Source organism: Loxodonta africana, chromosome 16 (assembly GCF_030014295.1).
Source record: "Loxodonta africana isolate mLoxAfr1 chromosome 16, mLoxAfr1.hap2, whole genome shotgun sequence".
In the NCBI taxonomy this organism is placed as follows: Eukaryota; Metazoa; Chordata; class Mammalia; order Proboscidea; family Elephantidae; genus Loxodonta; species Loxodonta africana.
In genome coordinates this window covers 2,922,702-2,937,948 of record NC_087357.1, presented here as the reverse complement: position 1 = coordinate 2,937,948, position 15,247 = coordinate 2,922,702, and the positions used below count along the sequence as shown (strand labels likewise).

Here is a 15,247-nt window from a genome sequence, read left to right as displayed (position 1 = left end):
GACATAGGCATGGGGACACAGAGACACAGGGCCTGTGAAACAGGTGTGGGGATGCAGGGTCACAAGGTCTGGGGACACAGGAACATGGAGACTGGGGACAGAGGGTCACGCGGGCTGGTGATACAGGGACACAGGGTCATGGGAATGGACGTTGAGGGGATATAGAAACTGGGGGGATATGTGGTTTCTGGCCTACGGGCAGGCAGGAGGCCTGAACTGAGGGCACAGTGGGTTCCTCTGTTCAAAGGGCCAGACACTTGCAAAACACCTCAATGCTGTGGCAACTTGGGTGGCCCACTTAGACTGAGAACTAGAAGAGGAAGTAGTTTGTGGCTTTAGAATCAAGCCCCGTATCTACAGGGGTGCCCCTCCTAAGGGCAGTCAAAGTGGTTGTGAGCCACCATACCCCGTCTCTGGTGTGGATCCCCCTCTGTAGGGCGACCCAGGCCGCACTGTGGTCCTCATTCTCCCCTCACCTGCTCATGGGGTCCCTCTGAAGAAGGGCAGAGGGTCTTGGCCATGTCCTGCTGGTTCTCGGCTGGGCCACTTGTGGCCACCAGCAACCTCTCACATCCGAGACTGACCACAAGTAACTCACTTCCTCCTGCTCATCCAAGCAACCGTCAGTCTCCACAATTGACTACCTGGAATGGCCAGAGGACATCCAGACAATTGGCTGGAGATTCAGAACCACACACAGGCCTGTGCTGCCCCCTAGTGCCTGGCGGACTCCAGGCCAACTCTCAGTGAGCCCCTTCCTCCCCATCAGTCAACGCCTGTTTCTGGGATGTGGGTGTCAGGACTGCACCCCCACACACACCACCCTGCGGTACATCTGACTTGTTTTCTCAAGGCTGCATGTTTTCATTTTCTGTTTATTTCAAGCAAAAACAAAACAGGGCAAGACAGCTCTTTAAAAGCAAACAGACGAGCAACAGATCGACACATCCACAGACACCCACCCTGCTGTGCATGCTGGCTGGCTGACGCAGGAGCTCCCCTACGCCCAGGAGGGACCCAAGAAGGCACGACGCATGGCTGCTCTGCATGGGGCTCACTGGGCAGCTACCGCGATCCTGGGCACGGCTGCCGGGGGCCCCCGCGGAGCAGACACGTGGTGAGCCGCCTTCTGGCTCCTCTCTGCAGAAAGGCGCTCCAGGCGCTCCGTGTAGAAGCCGTTGAAATCCAGCCTGTATGTGTGTGTGGTTGAGGGGCAAGTCAAGCTCCTCCTGGAGGATGGGGACTCCATGGCTGAGGAGCCCCCCACCTCTGTAGGCGGGTACTTCGGAGAGTGGATACAGCATCAGCAGCGTGGCCACCCTGGACAACCCATTCCCACGACTCCAGGGTCAGTGCTCATCCCCAACCCCTACCCTGTCCCCAGCCAAGCATGGCTCCATTTCCCAGGTGATCAGGACGAAGACAAGTGGTACATGTCCACAGAGCAGAACTGAGATCTCTAAGGAGACAAGGCTCAAGCAGAAATGTATACCCCCTGCCCCGATGCTCAAGTAGGCACATGACATCTGAACTGAGAGGGGGCTGTAGGTGGTTCTGTGTGGACGAACAACTGCAGACCGCAGTGAGGACCGCCCAGACGCCTGCAGCCATGCATGCCACGGTGAGTGTGTCCTGCCCTTCCCTTTAGTTCCGGCTGGGAAACGGTGGCTCTGTGCTGCTTGCTCGTCAAGACCACTCCCCATGCTCCAGCCAGAGCCAGGGCCACCCGGAGTGCCCCCTTGGCCCAGTCCATGGGTGCTGGACCCCAACCCCCTCCCCTATCCCTCACCCACCTGGAGATGACACTGGCCATGCTGTGCTCACAGTCACTGGTGCTGTAGATGCTCAGGCGGGCCAGGAGATCAAGGAGGTGGGCCGAGAAGTTCTTGTCAAACTTGTTGATGGTGGCCTCAAAGCCAGATGTCACCTGTGGCGCATCCATGTGCTCAGCCAGGTGCTGAGGGAGGAGCAGAGGGCTGCCTGAGCCAGAGCCTGAGCTCGTCCTGCAGCTGTGTCTGCCCTAATCCGCACCTCCCAGCCAGCGTTCACCATCCTCCTCCTCTCTGCTTCGTCAGTCAGCTGAGAAACAGACTCCTGATATTTTCATGGGGTAAGAGGCTGATGGGTGTTACGAAAGCTCTTGAAGCTGTACCCCCCTGCAGACATGTACACAGCAGGGCCTGCCCCACAGGCTACATGAGAGTCTGAGGCCAGGGTCACAGCACCAGTCTCGGCTCTCGTCAGCTGGGTGGTGACCATCCACTCTTCAAACTCACCCTCGTCTCCTCCTGGCCCTGGTTACCAGTAGGAGCGATGCAGCCTCCTCATCCCACCCATGCTCCTGAGCTCCCTCCTCCCAGCTTTGCCACCACTCTCAGCTCCAGCATGAGGGCACCCCACCTGTGCCCAGGCCCTCTCCTGAGTGCATCCAGCTCCACCAGGCGCCTACTGTACAGGAAGCCACAGACTCGTGGCTAGTGTGCAGCAGAACTGAGGTGGGACCTCGGTGTCCTGCCTAGGACCTAATTTGGGCCATCATCTTTATAAACCACAGACAGAACAGCAGTGTGGTAGAAGTGTGTCTTTACTCACTGCAGCCCTAGCACCACTGCCCATCTGACTGGACAAGAGGGCCCAGGATGGCAGATGGACACGCACCTTCTTGGCAAGCTTCTTCCGGGCACTCTCTTCAGCCCGCTCAGCCTCCGTGGGCGGCCCCAACATGGTCCCGTGTTCTAATGTCAGGCGGCCCAGCTCACTGTCCAGCTTCATGCTCTGAGTGAATCTCTGGGGGGGTAGGGGGAAAACATGAGAAATGCTTCGTTGGTGACAACACACCAACTGCAGAAATGACTGGGACGATTGAGGCATGTCCCATGCACGTGTGGATGACCTCAGTGATCACAGGCACACAGACAACCACTTAGGAAGACCGTAATAGGTCCAATCAGGCTGAGCTGGGCTGACAGAACTTCCGTGTCTATCTTTCACATGCTCTGTGTGACCTAATTTTTCTAAAAGCATCGTTTCTGTTCATGGTGTCCCTGTTCAAGGAGCTGATATGCTCCAGCATGTGAAGAATCTGTTCCAACTCTCCCCTCCCGAGCCTACGCCCTGCCCTAATTGTAACCCACACAACCCCTTCCCTAGCAGCGCTGCAAGAGCTCTCACCCTCCTCCCCAGACTCTGCCAACTCAGGCCCCCCAACGCCTTCTCTGACTCTTCCTAACACCAATGTCACCCCTTTCTGTACCGTGGTTTTTGGTCAAACACTTATGACAGATGCCAAACAAATATATATACATAACTGAATAAATCGAGTTCTGACAATGAGACCGTGAGGGTGTTCAGGAATAGGTCCAGGGCCCAAGGGACAGGGGGCCAGGACCAGGGATGGAAACTCTGTAGTCGAGCGGTGGGCTGGGTAGGGCAGCAGGAAGGACCCAGGGGAAGGAGGGTGGGTTAGGCTGGCACCCCCCTCCCCATGTACCTGCATACAGTAGGTAAAAGGTGAGTTAGGGGCGGCAGGTCAGAACACGTCCCCAGCCCCACGCACCTGCACGTAGTAGATGAAGGAGGGGTGGGCTGGGACGGCGGGTGGGCACTTCCTGCCCTGTGTACCTGCATGCAGTTGGTGAACATGACACACACGGACATGAGCTTGGAGAAGGCTTTGAGCAGCTCGGGGGTGGTCAGCATGCAGTCCTTGAGGCAGTTGTCCAGAAAGCTGGTGTGATGACCCAGGACATCATCAATGTTGGAGGCCTGTGGGGAGGGGCCGTGAGCTGAGCTGCCCCAGGTGCCGGATCTCTGGGAATTTCACACGAGTGGGCCTTGGCCTGGCTTTGTACACGTCTTCTGTGCTTCACCTCGTTAAATGATCCTGTGGTCTTTCAGGAGAAACTTCACAACACCACAAGCCCTAAACCAAACTCACTGTCACTGAGTCGATTCCAACTCAGAGCGACCCTGGAGGACAGAGCACAACTGCCCCACATGGCTTCCAAGGCTATAATACAAAAGCAAACTGTCGTATCTTTCTCCTGGGGAGCAGCTAGTGGGTTCGAACCACCAACCTTTCAGTTAGCAGCTGAGCATTTAAACACTGCGCCCCCTGGGCTCCTCCTGTAACTCCAGTTAAAAAAACTAAAGCTAGGACCGTTGCTAAAGGCCCATCTGTAGCTCTCAGAAGAGAAAGCTGAAAAGAATGGTGCTACCTGCAATTTTGGCTTCTGGAACTTGATGGCAAGTTCTGGCTGATGGGTGCCCCGGGTGGGCCCAGAATGTGCTAGGACAAGAGCACTAGGCCACATGGAGCCCAGAGCTCTCCCTCAGAAAAGACTCCAGAAGGTGCCGTGATGCTTAAAGCGTAATTCCTGCGCAGCAAGGGGAGCCAAGAAGAAGTCGCTCACTTTGTCTATTTCTTACACACGCATGCGCGCAAACACACGCTTAATGGCATTTGGAAACACATCCGCTCCCTGTTCCCATGCACAAGGCTTTGATTTCTTTTCCTGTGATGTCCAGAGAGGACGTCACCATTGTCACCACCTCATCCCCGACTCCTCCAGGGGTGCCCGTGACCTCTCCGACAGGGAAGGAAGCGGGCAAGGTTCTGAGAGCCAGCTCACAGTGGTCCCTTCCTGACACCCAGCCCTGCAGACCTGTTTTATAAACGCACCTGGCTGACACGAAGCCTTTTGTATCTTATGACACATTAAGTCAGGACTCACGGATTTCAGGTTTTTCTCCAGAATGTGCCACGTTGGTTCCATCACTTCAAACATCATGTAGTACTGGATGTTCTGGACGAAGTTAAGCATTCGCTGCCGCAGAGTGAAGGCACCCGCAAACCTGAGGGCACACGGGCAGTCAAGGGGCACAGAGGTGGTGTGCTGGGCTCGGCATGCTTCCTAGACGCTGCCCGCCTGCACCAGGTCAGTGAGGGATCGACAGTCACAACTGGAAACACCGTTTCCTCCAAGCATACCAGACCTTCCAGATGCTCACCCTGGGACCAGCAATGAGGATGCATATGCCCCTCCAGGCCAAGAGCTAGCCTGAGCCATAGGCATGGAGAGCTGCCCCTCTCGTGTTCCCACAGCTCTGGGCCATTAGGTGCATGTTCAGCGAACACGACTCACCTCACCTTGCATCCCCACAGCCTGCAAGGGAGGCGCTAACTAGCGAGACTGCAGACGTGAAAAGAGACCTCAGCGGCTCACTCCGACAGGCCAGAGACCTAGTGAGCAGCCCACCCGGGAATTATCCTCCCACAGAGATGCCTGGTTTTGTGCTTTCTTCCCATGAGTTCTTAGAGTTTGGAGTCAACCTGCTCCGCAAGTGAAGCTCCATGCCAGACCTCCAGGTCTGATGGCAGAGACACCGCGGTGCTCCCCATGCCCCAGGACCCTACGTCTGATGGAAGGCGCCTCCCTGCTCCCCGTGCCCCAGGACCCTACGTCTGATGGAGGGCGCCTCACCGCTCCCCGTACCCCAGGACCCTACGTCTGATGGAGGGCGCCTCCCCGCTCCCCGTGCCCCAGGACCCTACGTCTGATGGAGGGCGCCTCACCGCTCCCCGTGCCCCAGGACCCTACGTCTGATGGAGGGCGCCTCCCCGCTCCCCGTGCCCCAGGACCCTACGTCTGATGGAGGGCGCCTCCCCGCTCCCCGTGCCCCAGGACCCTACGTCTGATGGAGGGCGCCTCCCCGCTCCCCGTGCCCCAGGACCCTACGTCTGATGGAGGGCGCCTCCGCGCTCCCCGTGCCCCAGGACCCTACGTCTGATGGAGGGCGCCTCACTGCTCCCCGTGCCCCAGGACCCTACGTCTGATGGAAGGCGCCTCACTGCTCCCCGTGCCCCAGGACCCTACGTCTGATGGAAGGTGCCTCACTGCTCCCCATGCCCCAGGAACGACAGCGTAGACACCTCACTGCTCCCCACGCCTGTGACATGGGCTGTCCTGGAAAAGGCACGTTCTGTACACAGACCCATCCCCGTGTGGCCTGAGGGACAGGCTGTGCTGTCACTGCGTGGAAGTGGACATGTGCGGACACTCTCGAGTCCCTCCCAGAGGGGCAGAGTGGGGACCCCACATCAAGAAGGGACGCACCACTTGGCCGAGTGGAGGGCGTGCTGCTTGGCAGTCTTGTTGCTGATCCAGACGCTGCAGAGCTGCCGCTCCACGTGCTTGCAGTAGAACATGTGCCGGAAGAGCATCTGATAGCGGGTCAGTGCCTTCCTGCAGGAAGGGCACAGCACTCAGGGGACGTGCACCTACCCTCAGGGTGCAAGCACAAGTGACAGGCAGCTCTGCTCCTGAGTCCCCAGGGCACTGACACACACGGAGAGCCTGCAGCCGGCCCTGGGGAGGGGTGGGAGAGGGAGGCACTCACCTGTTGATGATCAGTGACAGGGGCCACTTGACGACGTAGTCGAAGGAGAAGGCCTCCAGGCCGCTCAGCGTGAGCTCTGTGGGCTCAGCACTCACCAGCGCCTTCTCCTGCTTGGTCTCAATGGCCAGGACACGCAAGAGCTGGGTGATGAGGTCGTGGGGCATCAGATCGATCTGGGGAGAGGACATGACAGCGTCGCCTTTATGGGAGAAAGCCAAGACTCACGTCTTGACCCCAGCCTGGCCCTGACCTTGGACCCTAAGCTAGAAAGACAAATCCAGGCCCGGTACGAGTTTTTCTGAATACTGATTTCTAGATGTTGCAGACTAACTTAGGAAATCCAAACGTCCACTGAATCCTAACCCAAAACCTAAACTCTTCCCATTAAAGTGGAAGACAGAAATACTGATGAATTTTCCTTTTAAAATGCTGCTGCTGTGTAGTCTTTTACAAAGACAAAGTCAGATCAATTCGAGCCCCTTACAATAAGCACCACAAACAAGGCTGGAAGATCAAGCATGTTTGGGAAAAAATGTGATAGTTACTACTGCCCACAACGTTAATCGACTCAAAGGTTAGGTGCCAACCATGTGTCAGGGATGGTGTGACACACCACAAACCGATAAAGACACAGCACGCAAAAAATAAGGAGCAAGAAGCAGTTTCTGAACAGATAAAAACACTTGCTTCACCCAACATGAACACCAAAGTTCCCATGGCTGCGTGTCCCACTCATTAGGGTGAGGCTGGGCAGGCCTGGCGGGCGAGGGGGGCCTCCTGGACAGTCCAGCGAGATCTACCAAGCTGTACAATGGCCAAGCGTTCTGAGGCGATAATTTCGCCTGTATGATTTAACCTGTAAAAACACTCCCACAGCACAGAAGGTAACTGTTAATTCCCACTGCAGCACTTTTTGCAATCCTAAAGAAACGGAGGCACCCAGAGATTTTCACAGAATGTCACTGAACAGGTTTTGGTGCATCCCAACTATGAGGGAGATGTGCAAAGGTGCTCACAGTGCATCCCGAGACCGGTTCACCACTACGAGGGAGATGTGCAAAGATGCTCACAGTGCGTCCCGAGACCGGTTCACAACTACGAGGGAGATGTGCAAAGATGCTCACGGTGCGTCCCGAGACTAGTTCACAACTACGAGGGAGATGTGCAAAGACGCTCATGGTGCGTCCCGAGACCGGTTCACAACTCGAGGGAGATGTGCGAAGACTCTCACGGTGCGTCCCGAGACCGGTTCACAACTACGAGGGAGATGTGCAAAGATGCTCACGGCATGTCCCGAGACTGGTTCACAACCACGAGGGAGACGTGCAAAGATGCTCACTGCACGTCCCGAGATCGGTTCACAACTACGAGGGAGATGTGCAAAGATGCTCACGGCATGTCCCGAGACTGGTTCACAACCACGAGGGAGACGTGCAAAGATGCTCACTGCACGTCCCGAGATCGGTTCACAACCACGAGGGAGACGTGCAAAGATGCTCACTGCACGTCCCGAGACTGGTTCACAACCACGAGGGAGACATGCAAAGATGCTCACGGCACGTCCCGAGATCGGTTCACAACTACGAGGGAGATGTGCAAAGATGCTCACAGTGCGTCCTGAGACCGGTTCACAAGACGACTCAACTGAAGCAAGTGGCTACTGTCTCGTGAAGGGTCCTGACCACCCACTAACCACTCAACTCCCCCTATACTCACCCCCCCAAAACAAAACACAAAACACCCCAAAAACAAACGATCTCCTGCAAGGGTGGTGCTACGGCTCAGGGGTTGACTGCTGCACATTGGTCAAGGCACTTTCAGGCCCCAAGAGCAGAGAGAGTCCAGACTTCCCCATACTTGGACAGTCGGAAGAGTTTTAAAAAGTCACTTGACAGGAGACCCTCTGAAGTAAACTCTTAGGCTAGAGCAGCACCTGCACCCATAATACACCACTTGACGATGCGCAAGACTGTGAACGGATACCCATGTGAGTACCCCATACGAGCAAAGAGCCTGCAACAGGGCCCAGAGGTCCCCACTGCACCCTGAGGAGCCAGGTAGGCTGGCAGCTAGCAGAGCTGGCGCAACTCACCTTCCCATCCTCAGAGGGTGGGGCACGGCAGCAGGGACAGCCACAGGACAGCAGGGGAGGCTTTACAGCCAGTGAGCTGCCATCTAACCGGCCTGAGCACACGGTCTCAGAGGGCACCCAAGGGCAGGCACCTCAGCAACATAACAGAACGAGAAACAGCGGTATTGGACCAGGACCCATGGAACGAAAGCACCACATCGAGCAGTACCTGGGGGAGATGCGACAGTTCTTTACAGGCGAGCCCCAACTAGCAAGCGAGGATGGAAGGTATGAGGCAGAGACCCCACAGCACACAGGCCAGTACTGGGTGGGACCCACGAAAAGGCTCGTGAGGGGCTTCGCAGCATCTGAGGAGTGACAGCACCCATGACATTTTATGCAGTCCCCTCAGGACAAAGGGGGAACCACAAGGGAAGGAGGCAGCAGGCAGATACCAACTGACCAGTGACACGCTTCGGTGACAGGCATCCTGACACAACCCAAAAAGGGGCCAGGCGCATCGCCCTCGTGACATCAGAGAGTAGACACGGGATGCCCACCAACACAGGATGCTGAGAGCTACAACAGACACAGGGAAACTGGGGGCTGCCCCAGATGTGGGGCCACCACAGACACGGGGACACTGGGACCACCCCAGACATGACGTCTCCGGAGATATGGGGACACTGGGGACTGTCCCAGATGCGGTGCCACTGGAAGACACCACAGACACCTGGAGACCAGGAGCCATCCCAGACATGGGGAGATGAGGTGCCACTACAGACAAGGGGAGACTGGGGGCCATCCCAGATGCAGGGACACCAGGGCCCGTGACAGCAAATGCTTTGTGGGGGCCTGGAACAGGGACAGCCTCATGGAAATCTGGCCCGTGTCATGTGTCACGTGAATCCAGCTTGTATCAGTGCTGATCTCGCAGTTTGACGCCTGTGCTTTGACGCTGTAAGACTTCAACTTTATGGAGAGCCGGACAAAGGACAGAGAGACTCTGAACTGGCTCTACAACTTTCCTGTAAACCTAAAGTTATCTCAAAATAAAAAACTCCTTAAAGCGTCTTTATACAACCAGATCGCTGAACGGGGGAGGGGGCAGGCGGGTTATTTGCATAATTCTCAGGCACGATTTATATTTTACAAGTTTTCTAATGTAGTCACGTAGCCACTCAAGACTTTTTTGAATTCACAGCCTACCAGTAAAATTTAAAGCACCCCAGTAATCTGGTGGCGCAATGGTTAAGTGCTTGGCTGCTAACTGAAAGGTCAGCAGTTCAAATTCACCAGCCACTCTGTCGGAGAAGGACGTAGCAGTCTGCTTCCATTGAGATTACAGCCTCGGAAGCCCTATGGGGCAGTTCTACTCTGTCCTGTAGGGTTGCTAGGAGTTAGAATCGATTTGACAGCAGTGAGTTTTATTTTTTGGTAGCACAGGAGTAGGTACTCATGGATCACACACATGCACTACACCAGGCTGATACTGTCACATACAGAACACGCAAAAGCATGGAAAAAAAGCACCCCTAACCCTCAAGATCACTCTGAGGACGCTGCCTACAACTCTGCCTCACACAGCCACCACCTCCGGCGCCCTGCCCAAAGCTGCCACAGCCTGGGGCGCCCGCACTGTCCTGGCCATTACCAAGAGCCACTCCTACTCCTGTTTCCGTGAGCTGGCTCCACGTCTGCTGTTCCTATAGGCCTCTCTTGGCAGTCACCTACGTCTCTGCAGATCCCAACACCCCTATAATTCCTATAGGCCTCTTGGTGGTCGCCCACATCTCTGCAGATCCCACCCCTCCATAATTCCTACAGGCCTCTCTCGGCAGTCACCTACATCTCTGCAGAACCCAACCCCCCCCCCCCATAATTCCTACAGGCCTCTCTCGGCAGTCGCCCACGTCTCTGCAGATCCCATCCCCCCACAATTCCTACAGGCCTCTCTCGGCAGTCACCTACATCTCTGCAGAACCCAACCCCCCCCATAATTCCTACAGGCCTCTCTCGGCAGTCGCCCACGTCTCTGCAGATCCCACCGCCCTCAATTCTTACAGGCCTCTCTCAGTGCCCCAAGTCTCTGTAGGTCCCCCCTGAAATTCCCACAGGACCCTCTCTTGGTACCCCTCCACGCCCACCTTCAGGTCATCCTTGAAAGGGTCCGTGTTGGCGGTGCTCATGCGCAAGGCCAGCTCCAGCAGGGCCTCCAGGCGGGGGGGCGTGATGTCGTCCACTGGCTTCTTCAGCTCCTCCTCAGTCAGGTCCATGAAGTGCACAAAGAAGTCCCCCTGGTCCATCAGGAAGTAGCGCTTGATGGACCTGGCCGGCACAGGCCGGTGAAGAGAGGGGAACCTCACGAGGCCGTCTAACACAGCAGAGCAGTGTGGCTCACGGGGAAATGAGGGCAACTTTGGGAAGAGTCTCCTGCAGGTGAGGCCCACCATGAAGACCAACGTCTGCGGACAGGTGGGCCCTGCGGAAGTGCTCAGGGTGTCACAGCACACAGTGCTCATGCAGCGAGAACTCACACACAGCAAATTACAGAAGGCAATGGAAGACAGCAGCCACAAGCAGTGCTTGGAGGCAAGCAACTCAGACTACTCCCCACTCTGTCCAGGCTGTGATACGAGGAGGTGCTGACAGGGAGGGGTGAGAGGACTCTGGACCAATTGCACAGGTAGGGGTGGGGGCTGGTGGTGGGCTCCGTGTCACCTTGGACAAGGTGGCCTTGGGGGCAGATACTGCGACCTCCCAGGCTCCCCTGCAGGTGCTGGCACCCCAGAAACATGAGGTAACACTAACGATGTGGCAGGCCGATGACTGGGCAAAATCCTGTGCAATGCTGCAAGCAGATGTGTGAAAAGACCCATGCAACGTGGTGGGAGGGCAGTGTGCAAGAACTGTGCAACGTGGTGGGAGGGCAGTGTGCAAGAACTGTGCAACGTGGTGGGAGGGCAGTGTGCAAGAACTGTGCAACGTGGTGGGAGGACAGTGTGCAAGAACTGTGCAACGTGGTGGGAGGGCAGTGTGCAAGAACTGTGCAACGTGGTGGGAGGATGAGTGTGCAAAGACCTATGCAATTAGGTGGGAGGACGGGTGTAAAAAAACTGTGCAACGTGGTGGGAGGACAAGTGTGCGGAGCTCCATGCAATGTGGTGGGAGAGCAAGTGCGCAGAGTCCCGTGTAACGTGGTGGGAGAATAAGTGTACAGAGTCCTGTGTAACGTGGTAGGAGGGCGAGCGCGCAGAGTCCCATGTAGCTTTGTGGGCGGAGGAGCACGCAGAGGCCCGTGTAGCGTGGCGGGAGGACGAGTGCGCAGAGTCTGTGTAACGTGGTGGGAAGATGTGTGCGCAGAGTCCCGTGTAACGTGGTGGGAGGATGTGTGCGCAAAGTCCCGTAAAACACAGTGGGAGCGCAAGTGTGCAGAGTCCCATGTAACGTGGTGGGAGGATGTGTGCACAGAGTCCTGTGTAATGTGGTGGAAGAACGACTGTGCAGAGTCCCGTGTAACATGGTGGATCTGTGTGCAGAGTCCCGTGTCATGTGGTGGGAAGACAAGTGTGCAGAGTCCCATGTAATGCGGTGGATGTGTGCACAGAGTCCCGTGTAATGTGGTGGGAGGGTGTGCGCAGAGTCCCGTGTAACGTGGTGGGAGGATGTGTGTGCAGAGTCCCGTGTAACGTGGTGGGAGGATGTGTGTGCAGAGTCCCGTGCAATGTGGTGGGACAATGTGTGTGCAGAGTCCTGTGTAACATGGTGCAAGGATGCGTGCGCAGAGTCCCGTGTAATGTGGTGGGAGGGCGAGTGTGCAGAGTCCCACGGAATGTGGCAACATTCCCATTTTTAAAAAGATAAACAACCCTCGAAGCGACCTCCCCACCTCCCTCGGAAGTTTTGCAGACAATATACGCTGCACTGAAGATCACTGCCCGCTCATTTACAGGTGGACTAAACTCAGTAAAAAAAAAAAAAACAACTCAGTACGTATTCCCAAACCTCAGATGGGCAACGAGCTCCTTCTCTTGCATCAGGAAATCCAGGAGGACTTTGCTGGCATAGTTAAAGGCCTTCTCTATCTGTTCCACGTATGCCCGCTCCTTCAACGTGTAGGTGATCTCCTTGGCTACTGGGCAAGTGACATCGTGGCCACACTCCCGGACTACATTCAGGTATTTTCCTGGAGAAGGGGAAGGGAGGCATACTAAAGTTTGTACTGTGCCTATAATAAGTCTCAGGCCTGAAACCTCAGTATCTTCGTCCAAAGCTAGCTATCAGCAGGCACAGAACAGATGGCACAAGAACGGGGTGGAAACTCACTTTATCCAGGGGAAGACACGTCTCCCTTGAAAGCAGTGGCTAGTGGCCTTACAAAAGCCTGGGAACAGGGCTACTCTGAAGAGCTGTGACTTGCTGTGGCTCTTTATTTCTGAATTTTTCTAACTAAGATCACAGAAAAAAATTCAAAAAGGACATACAAGAACCAGAATCTAAATCCTTCCCCAGACCTTCCAGGGACAGTTGAATTTTGAGACCTGAAATGTTGCGTCCTTCGCAACGTGTGTGCAGGTAACTCACTGGAAGTGTGCTGGGCCTGCAAGTGTTCTAAACCAGGCCCTGAGCTGGGTGGCACAACTTGAGCGCTGTGTGCTGTGGCCAGGGAGGCAGAGCCCTAACCATCTGTCCTGGGTGGGAGGGAGCTTTAGAGATTAAAACAGGAGTAAGGACAGAAGAAAGGGCAGATGTTCAACTGCCTCCTGGGTCAGAGCTAAGTGATTCACCTCAAACAGCGGAATCATGTGGACACTGAGCCTTTTCACTGACAACCCCGAGGCCTGGCTCTACTGCTGCCTGGGCTCTGCCATGTGACAGCTCTGGGCCACGGTCCCCTCCAGGAGCTTGTGCCATGGCAATGGCCATAGCCATAGGGCACAGGGATGACGGACTCCATGCTGGTGGCCTGACACGTATGCTCTGGGAAGGTGAGACCCACAGTGACCCTGTAGGCTGGGCCTGTGTCCTAGACACAGATGCAGAATGGCCCCCTCCCACTCCAGGGCTCTTGGCTCTCAGAGTCAGTCGAGGGTCCCACTGCAGCCCACCTGTGCTGAGGATCTTGTCCGCCATCTTCTGCAGGAAAGATGGAATGTGCGGCTGCACAACGGTGTACCGCTGGTCCCAGTACTTGTCATTGTAGTCCTCCTGGATCTTCTCCTTCCGCAGCTCATGCTCCTCCACCATGAACTCACTGCTGGAACACAGACCGCGCTCAGACACGGTCTGCTGCACGCCATCGGCCAGGTCAGGGGGCACTCAGACACAGCCTCCTGCGCACCATCGGCCAGGTCAGGGGGCACTCAGACACAGCCTCCTGCGCACCATCGGCCAGGTCAGGGGGCACTCAGACACAGCCTGCTGCGCACCATCGGCCAGGTCAGGGGGCACTCAGACACAGCCTCCTGCGCACCATCGGCCAGGTCAGGGGGCACTCAGACACAGCCTCCTGCGCACCATCGGCCAGGTCAGAGGGCACTCAGACACAGCCTCCTGCGCACCATCGGCCAGGTCAGGGGGCACTCAGACACAGCCTCCTGCGCACCATCGGCCAGGTCAGAGGGCACTCAGACACAGCCTCCTGCGCACCATCGGCCAGGTCAGGGGGCACTCAGACACAGCCTCCTGCGCACCATCGGCCAGGTCAGGGGGCACTCAGACACAGCCTGCTGCGCATCATCGGCCAGGTCAGGGGGCACTCAGACACAGCCTGCTGCGCACCATCGGCCAGGTCAGAGGGCACTCAGACACAGCCTGCTGCGCACCATCGGCCGGGTCAGGGGGCACTCAGACACAGCCTGCTGCGCACCATCGGCCGGGTCAGGGGGCACTCAGACACAGCCTCCTGCGCACCATCGGCCAGGTCAGGGGGCACTCAGACACAGCCTCCTGCGCACCATCGGCCAGGTCAGAGGGCACTCAGACACAGCCTGCTGCGCACCATCGGCCAGGTCAGGGGGCACTCAGACACAGCCTGCTGCGCACCATCGGCCGGGTCAGAGGGCACTCAGACACAGCCTGCTGCGCACCATCGGCCGGGTCAGAGGGCACTCAGACACAGCCTGCTGCGCACCATCAGCCGGGTCAGGCTGCTGGTGCACTTCCTGGAGGGCCCAGGCTTGAATGGAGGGGCAGTCAGAGCAGGAGGCCTGCTTGCCTATGCCAGCGTGAAGGAGACAGAGCACGGGTTAGGGCAACACACTCTGAGATGACCCACGAAGACCAAGTGTGTCTCCTCTGTGAGTAAGCTATCTTAAAATCACCACTGCAAAACTCGTGTCCAGCCTAGGCTCAGAGATCCAGCTCTCTTTAAACTTAGCATTTCCTCCGTGATGGACGTAGGTACCTAAACCACACGCGCACAAAGTGCGTCATCACCCACGCTCACGGTGGCATAACACGTGCTGCCACCTCAGAAACTGGCTGTGTTCGCACCACATTTCAGCACTGCCAATACTCCAACCCCCTCTCACACCTACCATGGCTCTGAAACCACCCTCCCTACTAGGCCTGCTGCACTAGATTTTGTTATCCAATTCATTAGTAAACAACCACGTTATTTCTTTGCCATAACCTTTTAAAAACAGATATTCTCTCACATAAATATCTCAACAAAACAGGATTTCCCAAGAGTGGGGAGTTTCACTTCACGCCCTTGGCTACGTCATGCTGAGGGCGCGCCCAGGTTCCTGCGGGCCGGGAAGGATGTCCACGAAA

The 15,247-nt window shown here is 56.5% G+C and overlaps 1 protein-coding gene across 8 annotated transcripts in view; it reads right to left on the bottom strand.

Annotated features, from left to right (window-relative positions):
* Positions 1 to 859: 859 nt before the first annotated feature.
* Positions 860 to 15,247, bottom strand: part of TUBGCP2 (tubulin gamma complex component 2) — a 29,930-nt gene continuing 15,542 nt past the window's right edge. For 5 of the 8 annotated variants that reach the window (XM_010599253.3, XM_003419654.4, XM_064269114.1 and 2 more), the window contains 10 exons: positions 13,579 to 13,724; positions 12,476 to 12,656; positions 10,618 to 10,798; positions 6,400 to 6,572; positions 6,117 to 6,245; positions 4,734 to 4,854; positions 3,622 to 3,765; positions 2,659 to 2,787; positions 1,794 to 1,957; positions 860 to 1,190 (listed from right to left, as the gene is read on the bottom strand). In XM_010599253.3, coding sequence (XP_010597555.1) covers positions 1,055 to 1,190; positions 1,794 to 1,957; positions 2,659 to 2,787; positions 3,622 to 3,765; positions 4,734 to 4,854; positions 6,117 to 6,245; positions 6,400 to 6,572; positions 10,618 to 10,798; positions 12,476 to 12,656; positions 13,579 to 13,724 — 1,504 coding nt within the window. In that variant the 3' untranslated portion in view covers positions 860 to 1,054. The other 3 variants (XM_064269116.1, XM_064269117.1, XM_064269118.1) reach the window with 3 other exon arrangements.